The sequence below is a fragment of the Capricornis sumatraensis genome, chromosome 15 (genome assembly GCF_032405125.1).
Source record: "Capricornis sumatraensis isolate serow.1 chromosome 15, serow.2, whole genome shotgun sequence".
NCBI lineage: Eukaryota > Metazoa > Chordata > Mammalia > Artiodactyla > Bovidae > Capricornis > Capricornis sumatraensis.
The window spans coordinates 57,058,095-57,078,593 of record NC_091083.1 but is presented as its reverse complement, the minus strand read 5'-3'; the positions used below and the strand labels follow the sequence as shown (position 1 = coordinate 57,078,593).

The 20,499-nt window shown below is 55.2% G+C and overlaps 2 protein-coding genes across 11 annotated transcripts; both read left to right on the top strand.

The window, feature by feature from the left end:
• Nucleotides 1-2,345: 2,345 nt before the first annotated feature.
• On the top strand, nt 2,346-3,758 carry ABHD16B (abhydrolase domain containing 16B). The gene has a single exon (XM_068987684.1). It carries the CDS (start codon nt 2,346-2,348, stop codon nt 3,756-3,758), a length of 1,413 nt encoding a protein of 470 aa, XP_068843785.1.
• A 1,757-nt stretch (nt 3,759-5,515) lies between these two features.
• On the top strand, nt 5,516-20,305 carry TPD52L2 (TPD52 like 2). Of its 10 annotated transcripts, XM_068987685.1 has the most exons (9): nt 5,516-5,637; nt 8,227-8,372; nt 10,098-10,246; nt 11,082-11,141; nt 14,778-14,879; nt 17,666-17,692; nt 18,451-18,492; nt 19,509-19,557; nt 20,076-20,305. In XM_068987685.1, the coding sequence occupies exons 1-9, from the start codon at nt 5,619-5,621 to the stop codon at nt 20,169-20,171; spliced, it is 690 nt and encodes a 229-aa protein (XP_068843786.1). In that variant the 5' UTR covers nt 5,516-5,618; the 3' UTR covers nt 20,172-20,305. The 10 variants fall into 10 exon arrangements, with proteins under 10 accessions (XP_068843786.1, XP_068843789.1, XP_068843787.1 ...); XM_068987688.1 differs by lacking the exon at nt 11,082-11,141; XM_068987686.1 differs by lacking the exon at nt 17,666-17,692.
• The last annotated feature ends 194 nt before the right edge of the window (nt 20,306-20,499 follow it).

Below are 20,499 nucleotides of genomic sequence, written 5' to 3'. Positions count from 1 at the left end.
TGGGGCATTTGGGCTCCCGTGGGCTGGGGCTGGGCTGGGGGTCAGGGCTCAGGCCAGACACAGGTTAAGGGCTCTGGGGGCGGGGTCAGCAGCTCCAGCCTGCTCACCTCTGCCCCCTAGAATCCAGTCTCTGGCTGCTCCCTCTCCTCTGAGCTTCCTGCTCCTCCAGGGGAGCCAAGGGCAGGCAGGTGGGACTGGCCAAAGGAAAGCCTCTATTTCCAACCAAGATGGGAGGCACCCCACCTGTCTTTGCAGGACCATCCTTCAGTACACCCCACTGCATCCTCTGTGTCTGCTGGGACTCAGACTGAGGACGCCACAGGGCCTCTGGTCTGCTGCTGGGGTCGCTCCTGAGGGCTCACAAGATGAATCTGGAGCCTCTGAGTCTGCACTGTCCCCCCACCCACCATGCTATGATATGAGTTTATGAAAGAGGTTCCTAGGAGAGGAAATGCCCACATCCTCCTCAAGGTCCCATCTCTACCTCTGACCTCAGGGCCGGGTGGACAGCTCAGGACGGCCAGGATCACCCACCCCCCTAGACAGCTCTGCCCATCACCTGACCCAGGTTCCCCCACTGCCCCTGCTGCCACCCAAGACGCAGGAGAGAGGCGAGGTGGTTACGGGGCAGAAGGAATAGGAGCGAAGCCCTTGCCCAGGGGGACAATGGACCCTGGGCCACCCTCTCAGGTCTCAGGACCTAACTGATGAGTGAAATACCCCAGAGTGGGATAGGAACTGGATGATCAGGAAGATCTGGACCTCAGAGCCTGGGGGGAGGCGTCCTGGGGGTAGAGTTTCCAGATTTAGCAAAAAAACAGGATATCCAGTTAGAGTTGAACTTCAGATAAGCAATATTTTCATATGAATATGTTCCATGCAATGTTTAGGACATACTTATACTCAGAAAGCTTTGGTTGTTTGCTTGAAATTGAACTTTAACTGGGTTTTCTGTATTTTACCTGGCAATGGGGGTGGAGGATGGACATTCAACCCTCTCAGCTCACTCACTGCCCATTGACCCCTCCTGCCCACAAACCCCAAAGGACAGCAGTGATCCTCAGCTCTGCTTCCAAGCCAGGTGGGGACTCACTGGGCCAGCAATGCCTCCAACTCAGCTGCACAGAGCATTAAAGCAGAGCGAACTTGGGCCTGGAGCCCCTCCCCAGAGGTCTGGGCTCTGGGCCTCCTGGGTTCCAAGGAGTGGGCTGAGTTTTAGGTCCATGCAACTGTTGAAGGCACCCCTGGAGCCTGGCTCTTCCCTGCCTCCCTGCCCACGGGGACTCTGTCTCGCCCTCTTCAGGTGGGCCAGCTCTCACTGGTGCAGGACAGAAAGGAGAACCCAATAAAGCCCTCCAGAAAAGAGGAAGGGACAGCTTGTGGGGTGGTTTCTGGGGGAGGAAGGCTCAACCAGGGGCTCAAAATGAGGAACACTGGCCAGGAAGGACCCACCTGGAGAAGGTCATTGCCTCTGCAGGCTCCAGTGGAAAGAGGATGCAGAACAGGCGGGGGTTTCCAGCCTGCACTCACCCCTTCCTGGGAAAGAAGGAGCAGAGGGCTGGGGTGCAGGCAGTGAGCAAAGAGCCCCAGCAGCCAGCCTCCACTGCTCCCCCAGGGACTTCCTGAGCTTTGCCCCTGCCCCTGGAGTGCTGGGCAGAGAACTGCTCACCCAACCCACTCCCCTCTCCCTCACCCTGCTTATGGGGCAGCTGGGGCCCATGCAGCCTTTTCAGACTGACAGCCTGATCCCTAGGGCTGCTTCCTCCTGCCTCTGGTCCCTCTCCCAGCAGGGTGGGTACCTTCGAAGGTGGGCGGGTGGTTCCCACCGCAAGCTGGTTCAAGGTGGTGGGCGGCCCTGCATTTTTCTCAGTGAGACCCATGTCCACCTACAGTCAGGGAGGAAGGGGCGGGGCGCTGTTCAGGCTTGGGTTGGAGGTGTGCTTGCCCTTAGGTGAGAGGCTAATGAAACCTCGGGATTCGGGTCAGAGAAGGCCTGTTGAGGGTGTGGCCACGCCGAGGTCCTGAGGCTGTGTCCCGGGGGGCGGGGGGCAGGGGTCCACCACGCCTTCGAACCCTTTGTGCGCCCATCACGGGTCTCTCCCCAGGCAACGGTGACTCACAAAGCTGGCCCGAGGCAGGCAGAGGCCGACTGCCCTGGGCCCCGGCAGGCCCAGGTCACAAAAGCCACGAGGGCCAAGCCCCAGAAAGACATGTCCTGAGGCGGCCTAGGGCGCGCCCACCCCTGCCGCCGCCCGCTGGGCCGGGCCTGGGCCTCCCACCGCCACCGCGACCCCAGGCCGGCGACTGGGTCTTAGGGCTCGGTCAGCACTCAAGGCCTCGTGTCCATGTGCGTGGTCTGCTTCGTGAAAGCGCTGGTGCACGTGTTCAAGATCTACCTGACAGCCAACTACACCTACAACTTCCGCGGCTGGCCGGTGGACTTCCGCTGGGATGACGTGCGCGCCGCCGCCGGGAGCGGCAGCAGTCACCGCGCGCTGACGTGCGCTGCGGCCGCTGCGGGCGTGTGGCTACTGAGGGGCGCAGCGCTGGGCGAGGACTCGCTGGTTCGGCCGCCGCGCGCGGCGCGCAGCCAGGCGCAGTGCCTCCTGCAGCAGATTCGCGAGCTGCCCAGCCAGCTCGCCAGCTACGCGCTGGCCCACTCGCTGGGCCGTTGGCTTGTGTACCCCGGCTCCATGTTCCTGATGACGCGTGCGCTGCTGCCGCTGCTGCAGCAAGGCCAGGAGCGCCTGGTGGAGCGCTACCGCGGCCGGCGCGCCAAGCTGGTGGCCTGTGACGGCAACGAGATCGACACCATGTTCATGGACCGCCGCCAGCACCCGGGCAGCCACGGCCGAGGCCTGCGCCTGGTCATCTGCTGCGAGGGCAACGCCGGCTTCTACGAAATGGGCTGCCTATCGGCGCCGCTGGAGGCCGGCTACTCGGTGCTGGGCTGGAACCACCCGGGCTTCGGGGGCAGCACGGGCGCGCCGTTCCCTCAGCATGATGCCAATGCCATGGACGTGGTTGTCAAGTACGCGCTGCACCGCCTGCACTTCCCGCCCACACACGTGGTGGTCTATGGCTGGTCTATTGGCGGCTTCACGGCCACGTGGGCCACCATGACGTACCCGGAGCTGGGCGCACTTGTGCTTGATGCCACCTTCGACGATCTCGTGCCGCTGGCGCTGAAGGTCATGCCCCACAGCTGGAAAGGGCTGGTGGTGCGCACGGTGCGTGAGCACTTCAATCTCAACGTGGCGGAGCAGCTGTGTCGCTACCCTGGGCCGGTGCTGCTGCTCCGGCGCACACAGGACGACGTGGTTAGCACCTCGGGCCACCTGCGCCCCCTGCCGTCGGGCGTCGTGGAGGGCAACCGCGGCAACGAGCTGCTCCTGCGCCTGCTGCAGCACCGCTACCCCGCTGTGATGGCGCGCGAGGGCCTCGCTATCGTGACCCGCTGGCTGCGCGCGGGCAGCCTGGCGCAAGAGGCCGCCTTCTATGCGCGCTACCGCGTGGACGACGAGTGGTGCCTATCCCTGCTGCGCTCCTACCTCACGCGCTGCGAGGACCAGCAGGAGGACGAGGAGACCTGGGGGTCGCATGGGCTAGCCTTCCCCTGGCTAGTGGGCCAGGGTCTGAGCCCGCGGCGGCGGCGGCAGCTCGCGCTATTCCTGGCGCGCAAGCACCTCAAAAACGTGGAGGCGACCCATTGCAGTCCGCTGGAACCCGAGGACTTTCAGTTGCCCTGGAGGCTATAGACAGTGCTTCTGCAGGTCCCTTCCCCATCCCCACCCCAAACCAGTAAAGCTGGCCCTGCCCTGGATCCCGACCTGGTGTCTGGTGGAGGGTGGGGGAGTGCAAAGGGATCTTGCACTCTCTCGCTCACTGGGGTGTCCCCTCTCTCCTGTCCCTTTTTCTTTCCAACACTTGTGAACCGTTCCAATCTGCTCCCAGCTGGTAAAGGGAATGCAGAGATTAACCTGACCCAGTTTATGGCAACCCTGTGTGATGGATGCCTTGACACCTGGAAAGGATGGTGGGAACACAGGCTGTGGGACGCCAGGAGGCATCCTTCACCTGGCCTGGGTTACAGGATGATTGGGAAAGATGCATGTTGAAGGGTCTGTGAAAGTTGCTCGTAACTGTGCTGAAAGGACATTGGCTTTGGAAGGCACTCTTCCTCAGGAGTACAAGTGCAATGCTGCTGCTTCATAGGGTTCCTCCACCCCACTCCTGGCTTCTACAGGATGGGGTTCACCTTGGAACCACAGATTCAGAGTAAGTGGCATGTCCTGGTGGGACTACAGACACACCTGACTGACCACTCATTGCTTTGTTCCTGGCTCAGGGATGCCATACAGAATAAAAGACAGGCCCTCTGCCAGCCACCATCTGTAATACAGTTGCTTCCTTACCATCTCCCCTAAATTGCATGAAGCAGGGACTAGGCTGTTCCCAACCGCTGGGGATAGGAGCTAGCCAGGGTGGGTTCAACTAGAAACTGGAAAAACTGAAAGAAGATAAGTGGGGCAGGCATATACTTGATAGCAGCAGAGCAGGACCTGGCCTGTATGCACCTGGGCCAGTGCAGGCAGAGGCAGGTAACTAGGGTGACCTAAAGTACCAGGAAGACCTGTGGGGAGGTGAGCTTTGAACTGAGACAATCAGAGTTACCCAGGTAAAGGAAGGGGCTTCCTTCCTAGGGATCAGTACATGCAGAGTGACTTGGCTGTTAGGTGGAATGCTGTCCAGAAAGGTCAGATCCTTGACGGTTTGAATACCACTAAATGGTTGCTTGCAGAGGCAACTAGGTAGCCAAAGAAGGCTAGTTGTGGGACTTGTTTTAGTGGGACCGGGTTGCCTAATGGCTATATACCTCTCCTTTGACAAATCTAGGAAACTCTTCTCCAGAGTCATCTGGAAGCAACGCAACTAGCTGAGTGATGGCAAGTAACTGGCCTCAGTTTCCTCATCTGTAAGGGTGAAGGCCCCACCTGGCTCACCAGGTTGCTGTCAAAAGGAAGTAAGAGAACACAGTGCCGAGGGTGGGCGCTTCCAGCCCGGAGAGGGAACAGGTGGTCATGCCTTTTCCCGCGCAATCCCCATATGCTTAAAAATCTCTACAGAAAGGAAGGATTCAAAAAGAATCCCGAAGTCAGGGGGTCAGGTCTCAGAGCGGCCTCAGTCTAACCCGCCAAAGTAAGTGAGCTGGCAGTGGCAAACAGGCTGGGGACCTTCAACATGCCCAGCTCGATGAAGCACTGTCCTCCCACTTCCCACCTTCCTCGAGCTCCTCAAGACCGTTCTACCTGTGTGTCTCGCTGGTGGATCGGCCTCTGTTTCCGACTTCGTCCGCAGCCTCAGCCAATCAGGTTGAAGCGGGACGGGGCCAAAACACTCTCTCGTTGGACACTCCTCGTAGGGGGCGGGGCGAGGGCGGAGCGCACGTCAAAGCGGAAGTGGGTCGTCGCGCTGCTGATTTCGTAAGCCGCGGCTGCTGAGGAGGTTCCGCTGGCTGCTGTGTACGCGGCGAGTTACACCTGGTGCGGCCCACTTGGCTCCCACTGCGCCCGCGAACTGGGTCTCGACGCCAGCTGCGGCCGGGTAGCCATTTAAACATGGACTCCGCCGGCCAAGGTACCTGTGGGCCTCGCGTCGCGTGGTGGGCTCTGAGCCTCTCCGCCTGCGCCCTACTACCCCGCTGTCGCTCTTCAGCTCCCAGGCGCCTGGCCTAGAAGCTGCAGGCAGGCTTTCCGCCCCCGGCTGGGACTGCTCCGAGCACTGGTTACCCGGCGCCCTTCCGTCGCCCCTGAGTCTTGGGTTTCGTCACGACACCCCCGCCCAACGCTTGCCCGGCAGGCCGCCCTCAGATCCTGCGCAGGGCCCTTGGGAACACTCCATCCGGTCCTGGACGCGGGCCGAGGTGCCGAGCGGCGCCGGGGAGGTGGGGAGGAGGAGGGGGAGGGAAGGCAACGCCGCCCTCGCGTTGGGCGCAGCGCCCCTTGGGTGGCAACATTGCTCGGACCCCAGCCTACCTCGGAGTTGTTTCGAGGAGGACGGGTGCAGTGAGTCAGGGGCACACCCAGCATACCAGGCCTCTTTCCGGAACAGACATCCCAGACCAGTTTGAGGTGGCCGCGGCGGGTGTGGAGCGGGCCCAGAAGCTTGAGATTTTGAGGACGTGATACAAGTCTGTCTGGCATCCTGGAGCTCTAGAGGGTGTGGTGATTAAAACTACGTTGATGTAACTTTACTGGATAATTTCAGGATGTTCTTCTACTGTTTGACCTGTATGAGCATACTAATTTAACATTAGAATTCGTCACATGCACTGGGTTCTGGTCATAAGAACGACAGAAAACACTTACTGAGCACCTGCTATATGCCAGACACCATACCAAGTCTGTTTGTGAGATATTTTTCCATTTTCAGAATAACCTGTTTAGATTGGTCCTTGTATTACCCCCATTTTGCAGATGATTATACAGACTGAACTGCGACTCACTCAGGTGAGGGGCTAGCCCCCAGTGTTGCCTACTACACCAGCCAGTGTTTGTTCTCTGTAGGTCCTTTGGTAAGACACTTTCCTGCCTTGGTCTTCTGTAAGTCAGGGGGTCTTCCCCAGTGACTGGGCAGTGCCCAATATGATTGGTGAGTGTACAGTTTCATCTGGGGGTGATTTCCGTGGGATCCAATTTTAGATTTATAGGTAGACACTAACTGTCTGTGAGTGTTGGTTTTTAAAAATAGAAAAGTTGTAAGTACTTTAAAGTATTTAATGGACTTAAGTGTTAAGTAGGTTCAACATAGCAGATACAAGCAATGTAAGTAAAACCACATTGGTTGATCTGAGTTAAAAATTTGGGTCAATTGATTTAAAAGAAAACAAAACACGCTTCATTTAGTGAACATCTCTAGAGCACCATAGAAGTGCCTGACTCCAGCTGTGTGGACATGTGAAGGGAATGACACAGCCAGCTAAATAGAGCTTCTTGCTTTTAAGTGCATTTTATTTTTAGCAGACTCTAGGATTTCTAAAGTAGATAGTCATATCTGCAGTTTAAGATAAACTGCAGATAAAATAAATAAAATTTATTTATTTTATTTCTTTGCAACCTTTATGCCTTTTTATTTATATATTTATGTGGCCAAGCCAATTGACTTGTATTTTATTTTTATTTCTTTGCAACCTTTATGCCTTTTTATTTATATATTTACGTGGCCAAGCCAATTGACTTGTATCTTAGTTCACCAACCAGGGACTGAACTCAGGCCCTCTGCAGTGAAAGTGCAGAGTCCTAACCACTGGACCCCCAGAGAATTCCCTTTAGTTTACTTTTAAGTGTGCCGAATACCATACAGAGCTTGTTTGTTCACAGAACATGCTGACCAAAAAGGAAGATGTTTCCAGTGTTGACTGTACAACATACTAAACGATGGTCATGTGTTTGACTTGAGAAGAATTGATATGTGAGTGAACTCCGGGAGTTGGTGATGGACAGGGAGGCCTGACATGCTGCGATTCATGGGGTTGCAAAGAGTCGGACACGACTGAGCGACTGAACTGAACTGATATAGACCTATTGTTCTTGTAGACTTCTAGTTCATACAGGAAAATGCATTAATATGAAAAAAACATTTGATACAGGGATTGAACCTGATCTGGATGTAGTGAGGTATGTGAGGTAGTGATCCCCCTGTGCCTTGCTGCAGCCTCCGTGCTGTGGGACGCGGGTTGAGGATGAATTAAACTGGTTTTGTTTTGGTGACTCCCCACGGGGCCTGGATGACTGTATTCCTGTGTGTCATCTTAGCGTGCGCCCTGGCAGAACAGCTGATTAGAAAATGATGCTGACTGTGTTTACAGCTGTATAAAGTTCCTTCTCCTTGGAAAAAAAAAAAAGGAAGATCTGTTAGCTCCAGCTGCTTTGTTTGTAGCAAAGATTTTCTGCTTGTGAAGAGAGTATTCTACAGGAAGAGCCAGATTTAGGGAATGGCTGCCTTGTGCCAGCATTTCTGGAACCTGAAGAAGCAACTTACATGGTCTGAGATGTGGCTGCTATTTGTTTGGTGGCCACAACCATCATTGTAGAACCTTTCAGAGAAAAGGCATTTTCTCCATATCCTGTCTTGTCTCCCTCCCCAGGGTGAGGTGGAATCTCTGCCCACTTTATTCGTCTATGACTTCTTACTTGATGCACTCTAACCACATTTTGTCTCTGGCAGATATCAACCTGAATTCTCCTAACAAAGGTCTGCTCTCCGACTCCATGACGGATGTCCCTGTGGACGCAGCGGTGGCTGCCCAGGCCCCTGCTGTCGAGGGTCTGACGGAGACTGAGGCCGAGGAGCTCAGGGCAGAGCTTGCAAAGGTGCTGTGTCTTGGCTGTATGCTCGGGGGTGCTGTGTGGTCCTTGCTGCCTAAAAAAATGAGCTGGAGTGCTGGCTGTGCTCCAGGGAAATTGCCCTGGGAACCCCACAGAATCTGTCCTCTGCAGCCTTGGCTTGTCTGTGTCTGGCACTTTTCAGGCTCTCTGTGAGGGGAGTGTCCACATGGGTGGCTGCTCTGAGTACTCCATCTGCTGTGGGTTTCCCTTTTGGAATAAACATGACATTTTCAAGATCCCACAGATGTATCTACTCCTGGATCTTCATTTTCCTTCTTTTTTCATGTGATCTTTTCAAAGTGAGAGTTATTTAAGAAGAAATAGGAATTAAGAATAAAAGTCTCTGTATATAATTTTTATTCAAACCAACTGCCAAGAGTGTTTCTTTTTTATGATGTGGTAGCAGAGCCTGATAGTGATTCAATTGAGATTCCAGAATCTGGGGAAGTGCACTTGTCAGCATCAGTCAGGCAGGGGCTGGAATACACTTGTCACAGTTCTCTGCTTCATTTTGGGAGACAAGCCAATCCTGATAACATCCTGGATCCAGGCTTGGGTCTGAGCAGAACTGGTTGTGTGAATGAACCTGGCCCCAGGACCAGGTTTTAGAATGTAGAGGAAGCCTTCCTTTCTGAGTTGAGCAGAGGTTAAAGGAGCAGCAGCAAGAAGTCCCAGGAAGCCTGTGTTTTGCCCTTTATTTCAGGACATACTGGTTTAGAGAATAAAACCAATGTCTTTTTCAGAGGTGAACTGTAAAGTGGAAACGCTCTCATGTTAAAATGTCAGCCTGCGTGTCCACAGGCTGTTAAATCCATGTGCCCATGACACCATAAACGGAAAGTTAATATCACCAAGTGTCACTGCTGGAGTGACTGGTAATAGTTTGGCCTTGGGTGATCCTTGATTTTGAATTGTTTCTTTCTTCAGTATTTTCTAAAGCAAAATCTAGTGATTAGCCAGATAGGGCTCTAAGCGACTGTTAATGCCTTAATCCAAACAGTCACTTTTTAAAGAAAGGATGGTTTTTTAGAGTAGCTGTTCACGTAGAAGCTGAAACTATTGAGAATCTAAAGCAGAATGGCTCTAAAGGATGCTGCTTTTTCTCGTCCACTCTTTAAGACATGAGAAAGTTCTGGTCTTTTTTGTCAAGATTTTTCCTGTTGTCCAACTCAAACTACACTAGGCAAAAAAGAATTTTCTTTGGACTTGTGTAAGTGGCTTTTGCCAAGGCTTGCAGCTGACCTTGGGAACACAGATGTCCTAAAGGTTGTTTCTTTGTCACGTGGGTCTCTGGCCATCCATCTGTCGCTCTGCTTCCTTCCCTCTGGATGGAATTCCCCCTGGGTGCAGATGCTGCTTGCCCGCCCACCTTTCCACCTTTTGTTACCCATGTCCAGACCCGGAGCCCAGACAGAAAGGGGCTGCTGTCTTCACACACCCAGTCCAGAACTCCGACAGGCCTGGCTTGCCATCTGTGGGTAGACACTCAGCTGAGGGGAGCAGGACAGTTCTCCAGAGAAAGCTGAGGTGCTGGTACCAAATACAAACAGAAGCGATGGCTGCTGTAGACTATTCCTAAAACAAGTTATGTTTCTGTAAATGGAGAATTCTCATGTGATTCTGAGAAACCCTCTTTGTAGCATGTATAAGGATGTCAGTCACTTCCTGCCCTAGTGGTGGTTGAAGCCTGGTAACTGCATGCTTTTGCAGGTGGAAGAGGAAATTGTCACTCTGCGCCAGGTGCTGGCAGCCAAGGAGAGGCACTGTGGCGAACTGAAGAGGAAGCTGGGCCTTTCCACCTTGGAGGGCCTGAAGCAAAACCTGTCCAGGAGTTGGCATGACATGCAGGTCTCCAACGCGTGAGTGTCCGCCTGCTTGAGGGGCCCTTGAGTCCTGGAGGTGAGGTGTGCCCCCCGGAAGCTGCCTTCTCAGGGCCCTGAATCCTTGCCAGCAAACAAATCTGAATTTGGTTTACTCAGAGTTTAGAGTCTGCACGTATGGTTTTAAAAGGTGGTGAACATGCTAGTTGTCCCAGCAGAAATTGACAAGAGTATGTTTCAGGGTCTAAATTGGAGAGAATACCAATTAGGTGCTTAATGAGACTGGCTTTCCAGTGGTCCCCATAGGTCAGTGTCTGCTGAAGTGGGTCCTTCTTGTGAGCGTGACATGGTCACGGCCCCAGAATCTCTGACCCAGCTCTGGATTTGGGGAGTGCAGATGTGTGGCTCCTCTGAAACATATTCTCCAAGGAGGCAGGGTGGGGTGGGTGGGAAATGTTTCATATTGTCTGAGAAGCTGTGTCCCACTGAAAGACCAAATCGAATTTCATAAATATCACTTATGAAAAACCAGTTCTCTGTCTTAGAAACTTGTAGGCTTTAAACCCAAAAGGTGGCTGTCAAGAGTTATGTTTGGGGCCGTGGCAGTGCCCTTCATGCTCCTCACAGCTGTTTCCTGAGAGACAACTTCTGCTGAGTGGGCAGGCTTGCCTTCGGCATGAGGAGAGCTAGCCAGGCCTGTCCATGCCTCCCTGGCCTCACCCGGCCTGCTGACCAGGTCCTGAGCAGAATCAGGCTGTAGAGCCAGTCTTCCTGCCAGCTGGTCCCTCTGTTTTCCTTGGAATTTCATCTGCAGTTTGAAACCTGCAATGAAGTAGTTTTTCTAAATAATTTACCACAGACTTTCTGTTTTTAGCTACATGAAAACTTCTGAGAAACTTGGAGAGTGGAATGAGAAAGTGACCCAGTCAGACCTGTGAGTGCCTCCTCCCCTCCCGACACGGCTTTCAGGGATAGGAAGGCCGAGCACACTCAGTTCAACTTATTAGCTATGGTGTGTCTTGGCTGTTTTATTTTTCATATAATTTTATTCTCCTCAAACACAAAATATCCTTTTAAACTCTACTGGAGAAGAGTGCAGGTGCAGAAGCAAGTTCACTCAGCTCCCAGATGGCACTGGGAACCCCCTCCTGACATGTGTCCCTCGAATAAGAGGCCAGAGCAGGGGTCAGTCTGGTGACGGACTGGTGGTGCTCCCCTCCTGCAGACCGGGCTCCAGCTGTGGTGCTCTGGGGCTTCACCTGCACTGAGGGGTGGCTCTGGAGTCAGCGCAGCATGGGCTATGCGGGTCAGATCTTTAAGTAGCTCCTTTGGCCTGAGAGGCGAGCACAGAAACACAAAGAAGTGGGGCATCGAACCTTCACGGTGGCTCTGTCTGTCAGAGCTGAGGCTCAGGAGGACTCCTGGCATTTACTTGAGACCTGTGAACTAGATAATGGCACTTCATCTGTACTCTAGTCTGATTATATCCTTTGAACTGGGTGGTGCAGTGTTTTAAAATCGTTTTCTGGGATGTCTTGCTTAGAAGGAAGAACTGTGGTTGCCAGAAGGCATGGGCAGAAAGCCCTTCCGTGTTGGGCTGAAAAGAAACTGTTGCAACCCAGCTTGTCTTGGAGGTGCCTAGGCTCGTGAGGGCAGCCGGGCACCAAGTGGGTCTGGCAGTTGGAGTTTCTATGCTGTCGGTATGGCTTGGTAGGGTGGCCCCTGGCTGGAGGCAGGCTCATGGTGCTGACCGAGGCTGAGAATCGTCTTGGGAGGTCTTGGTGCTGTTCTGGAAAGCCAGCTGCCGGGGGGAGCTGCTGGGGCACTGCTTCCTCAGATCACAGTTCTGACTCCTCTGAATGGACTCCATGGCTCTGGGCCTGTAAGTGTGGCCGGCAAGATTGGCTCTTTTCACATGCTTCATCAGGCAGTGGCCGTGGCCATGAGGTCTCAGCCCCAGATCTGCTGGGAGAGTTGTCAGGCCTGGAGAAGTCTCTGCAGTGACAGCGCAGGAGGTGGACAGCATGAGACAGCTCTTCTGCAGTCTCGGGGTGCCTGGCTTGTGGCTGCAGGAGGCCATTACCGGGGTTCCTTGCCCCCAGCCTCTGGAGGGCATGGTGTGGCTGGAGCCAGCGCCCTGTCTTCCCTAATTCTTGTGGTTGTGGATCCCTTTCAGTGAATGGAGCGTGGCCCGGAAGAGAGGAAGTGAGGTGTTTGCAGCCTGAGTCCTCGGCTCTGGTGCAGCGATGCAGTAGTGAGTAGGTTGATGCCACTCGGGGTTTCAACCCAGCTGTTGATTCAGCAGCCGTGCTTTATTGGTCATGAAGCCATCACCTCATGGGATCCTTTCTTAGATAGATCAAATTAAAATCGTGCTTAGAGTGAACATCAATGAATTGTAGTCATTCATTGGCATATTAACCTATTTGGTCACAGGTGACAGAAGGTACGGCTAAAGATAGTGTCAGCTTAGGAGGGGTAGGCCTCATCTGGTGAGAAACCCCCACTCTAGGCAGGGCAGCCCGCCTGGGGCTCTGACCAGCACTCCCAGCCTGTGTCACCCTTCTACCCTCCCCACAGCGAATTTGTTCTCAAGCAGCTCCTCTGTGGTCAAGGGGGCCTGGTGAGGCAGGACCGTATCTTCCCATCCTTGCAGCCCAACAACAAGGTGTCCCAGTATGGGAGTCATTGGGCTTTCACTGGGGTCAGGGAGCTCACCTCTGGCCAATCTGGGATCACGTTCCCCCACTAGTGGGAGGTGGGGACAAACCCCCCCCCAAGGAAGGATACCAGAGAAGGAACATCCCGCTGGCACCTCCCTTTCACCGACAGTCAAGCAGCATGGCATAGCCTGGTGCTCTCAAGCACAGGTTGGGCTGAGTTATTGGACGCAGACACATCCTGGCCTCTGCACCACATCCGTCCCAGCAGGGTGCTGCCCTGCGGAGTAGCCCGGAGTGGCCCTAGTGCCTGAGCACCTTTCTGAGTCGCCCTCTGGACACTCTACTTCTGTTGCCATGTCTTGCAAGATGCCAAGACAGGCCACGGTTTAGGGGGCAGCTCCGGGTGAAGGCACCATCAGGTTGGAGGGCACCGGAGGGAACTGTAGGACAGTCCATCTGGAAACTCTCTGAGAGGAGGGTGTGGACTGTGGGTTTTAGTGTGAATCAGCTGCAGCCTAGAACAGACCTGTTCCTCCACTGAGGGGAGCTTGTCCAGATCCTTGGGTCACTGGGCAGGTTGGTTGGATGTTGAGTTCCTGTTCATTTTAATTCTGAGATTGTGTCAGACTGTCACTGGGGGAGGAATTTTTGGTTGTCAGATTTTTTAAGGCCTAGAGTGAGAATTAGACATCTTATTATTATTGAATTAAAAAAACCCAGAAGCACAGTCTTCAGCAAGGATTTTGGAACTTGTTTTCTACCCGCTGTTAACAGTATGTTCAAGAATTACTGATCTTCCTGGAAATTAAGATAAACTCTATGCCTTAGTGACTTCAAGGTATTTCCAGACTTGCTAGGAAGCAGCTCATGCTTTGAGGCCCAGGCCCGGCTATGCTGTGAGGGGCCACTGCCCAGAGGAGGAGGCCCTCCAGGGTGCTCGGACCAGCCCGTCCCCACAGGGTGAGGAGTGCAGGGGTTGAGGTACAAGGCAGGCCTGAGGGATGCGAGCAGCAGGTGCTCACACAGGGGCTCTTACAGGCAACAGTTGGGGGCAGATGCGGAAGGGGGCCAAGAGCCCCCAGCCAGTGCCATCCAAGCCCACCCCTGTGACCTGGGATGCCAGGAAGGCTAGAGTTGGTGGGCATCTCTGCCATGTTGAGCTCTCTTTTCCTTGGGGTGCCAAGTTGGCTTGGCAGGAACCTCTTAGGTTGTTGTGTCTTCTGTTTGTGGTGGGGGCTGGCGGCTCAGAGTGGGCCCAGGGGTGTCCTTGCCGTCCCTGTGGCCCAGGTACCTCACTGGTGCCTGTCCCACTGCTATTTAGGTCACAAGCTATCTTGTGGGTGGGTGGGGCAGGAGATCTCCATGGGGTGCCAAGACCACCTCCTTGAGCCAGAACAGTGGCATGAGGTGGAGATAGGTCTCCCCGTTCTCAAAGGACATGGTAGACACAGAACAGAAGGGCTGGAGGGGCTGCTCGGGGTCTGAAGGCCAGCCAGGCACCGCCCATTTGAGCTGCCAGGCTCAAACCCTGTGGGTGCAGTCGAGCTGTTATGTTCTCAGAGGACTACCTTGGATAAGAAGAGAAAAGAGAAGCCATGTGAGGCCCCTAGGGGCTTGTGTGCCTGGCTCTGTGGGCTTGTTTGCTGTGAAAATCAGGGAGGTAGGGAAGTGAGTTTCCACAGGGGGAGGAGGAAAGCCTGCATTATAGGAAGAACGGAAGACAGGGTTATTGCAGGGTGGGGGCAGTCATGACCTGGCAGTGCTGCTCTGTCCGTATGCAAGTCCCCTCCTTGGGGGCCCGGGTTACTGGCCCAGCCACCCCCTCTTCTCTGGTCGCCTTGTCCCTGGCATATGGGCTGTGGCTGCACCTTCTATGTGGTTCATTTAACCACTCTTTCTCCTTCCAGTTACAAGAAAACCCAGGAAACCCTGTCTCAGGCGGGACAGAAGACCTCGGCAGCCCTGTCCACCATGGGCTCTGCCATCAGCCGGAAGCTTGGGGATATGAGGTGAGACTCCCTGGTCCGACACCTCTGCCCTGAGACCTGGGCCGAGCAGGTGGGGTTTTAGGGTGTTTAGATCCATTGGAGGGTCTGGTGTGCAGGAAGCCTGCTGGAGTGGGCAGATGCACTTACCTCAGGTGCTTCTCAGCACCTGCAGGTGTGGCCACACCAGCCCCAGACCGGTTGGTTCACAAACCTGCCTCTACTGGTTGCCTCTTTGCTATTCCTTTTTCTCGTGGTGAGGCGTGGGGGGTCCCTGTGCCCACGAGTGACTGTACTTGGGGTTGGTGTAGGCTATGGTTCTTATTGACGTTCCATGGAGGACAGGTGATTCTGGCCTGGGGGCAGTGGCAGCCTGGACAAATCAAGGGCAAGCGTGGTGTGTTTGCCTGGCTTGCTCTTGAGAGCATGTGGCTGCACACTAGGACCCCCAACCAAGCAGTCTGTCTTGGAAGTGGATAAGACCATGGGGGGCTGCCTGAGTGCCTCTGAAGCAGGCCAGGGGAACTGGGGGCCAGCACGCAGCAGTGCCTGCCCCAGCCTGATGGCCATGACACTCCCACACCAGACTCTACCCTGAGTTTCCTGCTCTGGGCTCTGCTGCTGCCCCTCAGGCCTTCCTCTGGGTTGTTGGGGTAAATCAGTGGGAGCAGCGGGCAGCACGGGTCAGCCCCCTCGCCAGAACCCTGGACTTAGCCCTGGGTTCTGCTGCCAGCCCTCTCCTGTCCCCTCATAGCTGATAATCCTATGGGGTTGCTGTGGGCCTAGCCTGCTGAACTTGGTGTTGAGGGTCCACCCAGCCCTGACTCTTCACTTCTCATCCTGCCTGCCTGCGTAGAGTAGGCATTTCCCCACCTCATGGCCTGAGGTTGCCTCCTGGGCCTCAAGGTGGGAGCCCTGCCCTGACCACTGGGCCACAGGCACTCACCACCCCGGGACCCACCCAGTTGTGCAGAGGACAGCTGGTGCCCAGAGCCATGATTACCTTTTGTTCTTGACTGTTTGATATCATTATACCTTTTTGCTCCCTCACCCTTAGCTTTTTATTTTGAAAAAATTTAAATCTTTGGAGAAGCTGAACAGTCAGTAGGCAGTCCATGCCTCAGGGGTGCTCCCCTGCACTAGGGGTCCTTGCAGAGTGCCCTCAGATGCAGGTCTGGCCCATGGTGACTGTGACTCGGACACGAGGGACCCCCAAGCGGGGCTCTGCACAGCGGCCAGGAGGGCCTGTGGCCATCATTCCCCCCAGCCTTCGCACTGCTCAACATGTCCTCCTGGACGAGTCTCACTTGGTGATGGGTGGGATGCCCGTTGTGGCCACCTGAGCTGGGAGGAGGAATGCCTGGCAGTGAGCTGGTCACATGCCCCTCGTGGCCTGGCCTCACTCCCAGGGCCTGTCACAGGGTGGGGGGCGCACCTGCTTATGCCTATTCTTTCCTCCAGAGGCCAGGCTGATGATAGAGCATCTGAAGCACGTGACAGGTCTGCTTCATGCTCTTCTAGGAATGTTCTCTTTGACTTTCGGTGTCATGCCTTTGTGTTCAGTATTCTCATTGTTGCACGTGTTCAGGGCATCTTAGGTGGAAGTCAGGCAAGAGGATAGAACCGCTGGTGCAGGCGAGCCAGTTGGGCAGTTCTCACACACGTGGCTTCACTCTGGGAGGACAGAGCTCAGTGTGCCCCATTCTGCTCAGAACCCAGGGTGGCCACGTTGTGACTGGTGCTGTTCTTGCCGTGTGTGAGCCCTGCTAGTGGAGGAACTGGCCCCTGGTCACGGTTCCTGTTGGCTGGGGTCTCATCCTGAGGCCCCATGTGCCTGCTGCTGGCTTTGCTCTTGTGATCCCAGTGCTGCTGTGAACTGAGTCTGAGGAGCCTATCCGTGTGTCCCCGTTGCCTCACCATGTGGTCTCGGGTGGCTTGAGGCCCATTAACCTCTGTGGTTTCGAGCTCGAAGCTGACAGAGTTCTCCACTTCTTGACACAGAGAACCAGGCCCAGGGGGTTTCCCTCGCAAGTTGAGGGTCAGACTCTGCTCTGTCCTTCAGGACAGCAGTCTCCCAGGTGTCTAGAGGGGCCCGTCCAGGAGCAGCCCAGTCTATGGGCTTGCTGCATCCCCAGGGGCAGGGAAATGGATTAGCGTCAGAGGCCCAGTTAAGAGTGGGGTCGGGCCTCCATCCAGCTGGGTGACCTTTGATGGGACATGCACCTCTTCTCACTATGAGGCTTGTTCTCCCGCCGAGCAGAGTAGGTCCTGCTGCCCAGCAGAGCAAAACAGATGTCTCAGGCCATGTGACTATCACTTCTGAAATGATCTTCATGTTGGGGTGGCCACCAGGGTGGAGGGGGGAGCCGTGGCCCCTCCACCCCCAACCCTAGCAGATGCCCTTGAATATGTTCTGGTTTTTTGGTCATCTTCTGTTTTCCGTGGTGATGGAGCCAAAGCGTGAAGTTCTTGGGGGTGTTGCAGGCCCTGTCGAGGTGCCGGAGGGCACACTGGCCCAGCTGGAGTATAGGCTGATGGAGTCCCGGGTCCTGGGTGAGGTGAGGACCCTGGGGGCAGAGGTGCGCCTCATGCCCTTGCTCTGCTTGTTTCTCCAGGTTCCTTCTCTCCAGCCTGTGGCGGAGTCAGACGCAAAGGTCCCTCATATGTGACTGTGTGAGGGAGAGTGGGGTAGAGGCTGGACAGGGGCACATGTCTCCCCCGGCGGGATGGTCTCCAACACAGGGCCGGGGTGGGACTGGATGCCCCTCCTAATGCTGCTTCTCTTCTCTCTTCCTGCTGCTCCCCCTCAGGGCTCGGCCCTTCTCACACTCCTTTAGGTAAGACTGACACTGGATGCACCCTGCTGGGCTGTCTTTGCTTCAGGGCTGGGAGGCTCTGGCCAGCCCTAGGGGCTGTGTGGATGGTGGGGGCAGCACAGCAAGGTGGTCACCAGTGGCGAGACGGGTGCAGGGCTCCTCCTCTGGTTGTGTGGCTGGCTGGGCACTGTCGCTGCCTGCCCTAACTTGTTCTCACAGAGTAGCCATTGGCCCACCCTGACTCTTCCTGGGAGGGGCTACGCTTGCCCTTGAGCCATCATGCCCCTGTGTCCTCTTCCCCCAGGAGTGGTCCTGCCTTTGACAGGGAGCTGGTCTCCTTTCCACCCTTGGGTGCCTGGGCCCCGATCAGACAGCCTCCTGAGTGTCCTTTAGCTCATGTTGATCAAACTGCTCCTCCTGCTTGGAGGCCAGGAACTCCAGAACAGTCAGGACTTTTGATATTCATACTTGTCCTGCTTGTTTTTTGGGGGACTTGCTGTGAAATCACATGGGATGCTTGGTGGCTCTTTGTCCCAGAAATGTTTTTAATGCCTAGGCTGAGGGCATCTTAGTATCTCTGGTGCCTTCCCCCTACAGTGTCATACTTCTGGGGCCATGCAAGGGGCACCAGGGCCAGTTTTCCTGGTTGGAGGGGGTCGCTTGTGAGGCTTCTCTATTCTTCCCTGGTACAGGGGGTGGGGCTCAGCTTCCTGCACGGGGAGCCAGTCCTATCCTTGCCTTAACTCTTCCTTCTCTGCTCCTCCCACGCTTCCAAGCAGCAGCCACTCCATCCGCCACTCCATAAGTATGCCGGCCATGAGGTAATGTGCTCCTGTGCCCCATAGCTGCCCGAGCCTGCCGGGACCCCACTGGGAGGCTGGTGGGAGGGGGTGGCTCTGGCTGGTTCATTGCACATCCCCCACACCCCCAACCAGGAACCACCTTCCCCTATCAGTCTCTGGCTCAGATTTGGGAGACACCCCTTCTAGGCTGCAGAGCTGGTGGGGGTGAGGCCCAAAGTGGGCTCTACCTGGGATTCTCCAGGGCTCCCCTCAGGTTGGGCTGGAAGGGGCAGGGAGGCTTGCACACACCAGCACCCAGGAGGTTGCCAGGGGTCTCCAAGCTTTTTACGGAGACTGTTTATCTTGAGAACAGCCAGAGCCAAGGCCTGTTCCTCCTCAAAGCCCGCACCCATGCTCTCTCCTGCTCTGGAGTGCAGCCTGGGTCCCCACAGAGCTGTCGTCATCCCAGAAGAATCTGCTCCAGCTGCTACCTCCCCTCCTTGAGCATGCCTGGGGGTCACTAACAGGCTGCCTCTGGTGGCCTGGGCACAGGGAAGGGTTAGGGTGGGGAACCTGGGCCTGTCCTGCCTTCTTCTCTGCCTCCTCATCGCTCTCTGCTCTTAGAATGGGCCTTAGTTTTCCTCTTGCTCAACTTCTGTGAGAGATCTTTGTGAAGAACATGCGGGACTTTCAGTAACCCCAGGATGTGTGCATTTAGGGTGCAGTGGAATCACGTGCCCAGCATCCCCCTCTGTCCAGTCGAGGGTTCTGCGGTTCGCCCACATGAAGTCTGGGTCTCACCAGCTGCTGGCATGCAGATCCTCTGTCCTGCCTGCAGTTGGTGGGTGTGGCTGATCTCAGTTCTGTCCTAGGGGAGTCTCAGGAATGTGTGTGCCCCCTCACCTTCTTTTGGCTTGTCACATTTTTACAGTGAGACCTGGGGATCTCTCTAGGGTCTTTCCAAAGGATGACCCTAACCCCAAGGCCCTTCACATTTAGGAGGGCACACAACCACATGTTCCTTACAGTACTGACATCTTTTTCTCTCTTTAAAGGAATTCTGCTACCTTCAAGTCGTTTGAGGACCGAGTTGGGACCATCAAGGTAACTGGCCTGGACCTGGGCTACCCAGTATGCTGGCTCAGGGCCTGTCACTAGTCACGTGGGTTCACGTGCAGTCACAGGAACTAATACTGAGAGCCCCTGTACCCTGTGCAGTCTCCCGTGGTGACATCCAGCAGCGTCACAACCAGGAGAGAACGCTGTTGCAGTCATGACAGAGCACAGTTCATCCCCACGGAGACCACAGCCTGCCTTCCCCCACCCTACCCTGGGCAACCCCTAACCTGCTCTCCATTTCTGTCGTCTTGAGAAAGTCCTACAGTACGTGACTGCATGCATCAGTGTGCAGACTTTGGGGCCTGGCTGTTTCTACTCTGACTCCTCAGAGTGATATCCAATCTATTGCCTATGACAGGGGTTTGTTCCTTTTGTTGCTGAGTGGCGTTCACATTACATACACAGAGATTGACTCTTTGGATTCCTAGGAGGGCCATAGGTAGGATCTGTCATGTATGTGCCCTGTCTCATGCTTTTCTCTCTTGGTCTTTCCCTATCTGTAGTCTAAAGTTGTCGGTGGCAGAGAGAATGGTGGTGACAACCTTCCCTCCCCAACGGGGAGTGGTGACAGACCGTTGCCCGATCACATACCTTTCTAAGACTGTAGCGACTTTGCCCGGCCACGGAATAAGCACACCCTCATCGCCACAACTGCAACTTCGAGTGGTGGGTGTGGAGGACAGTTATGCCATCCCCATGGAGACGTGGTCGCCGCGCTCGCATGGGTCAAAGAACACGCCTTGTCCACAGATGCCTCCCCCTCTGTCAGATCAGCAGATCATTTCACCATCCTGCCTTAGGGCAGGGAGTGGGCAGGGTGGTGGGTCCCAGGGTGACTGAGCCAAAGCCAGGCTTCTGTTGGGAATCTCTTAATTGGTCAGCATGTTTAAAGGGGGGGATGTGGTAAACGTAAAATGTGGTGTGTTT

Excerpts from the sequence above, each read along its gene's own strand:
- ABHD16B (XM_068987684.1), top strand. The coding sequence starts at position 2,346 with ATGTGCGTGGTCTGCTTCGTGAAAGCGCTGGTGCACGTGTTCAAGATC.
- TPD52L2 (XM_068987685.1), top strand. Across the intron at positions 14,880-17,665 it reads CGGAAGCTTGGGGATATGAG|GGCTCGGCCCTTCTCACACT; the intron begins GTGAGACTCCCT and ends GCTCCCCCTCAG. Across the intron at positions 17,693-18,450 it reads CCCTTCTCACACTCCTTTAG|CAGCCACTCCATCCGCCACT; the intron begins GTAAGACTGACA and ends GCTTCCAAGCAG.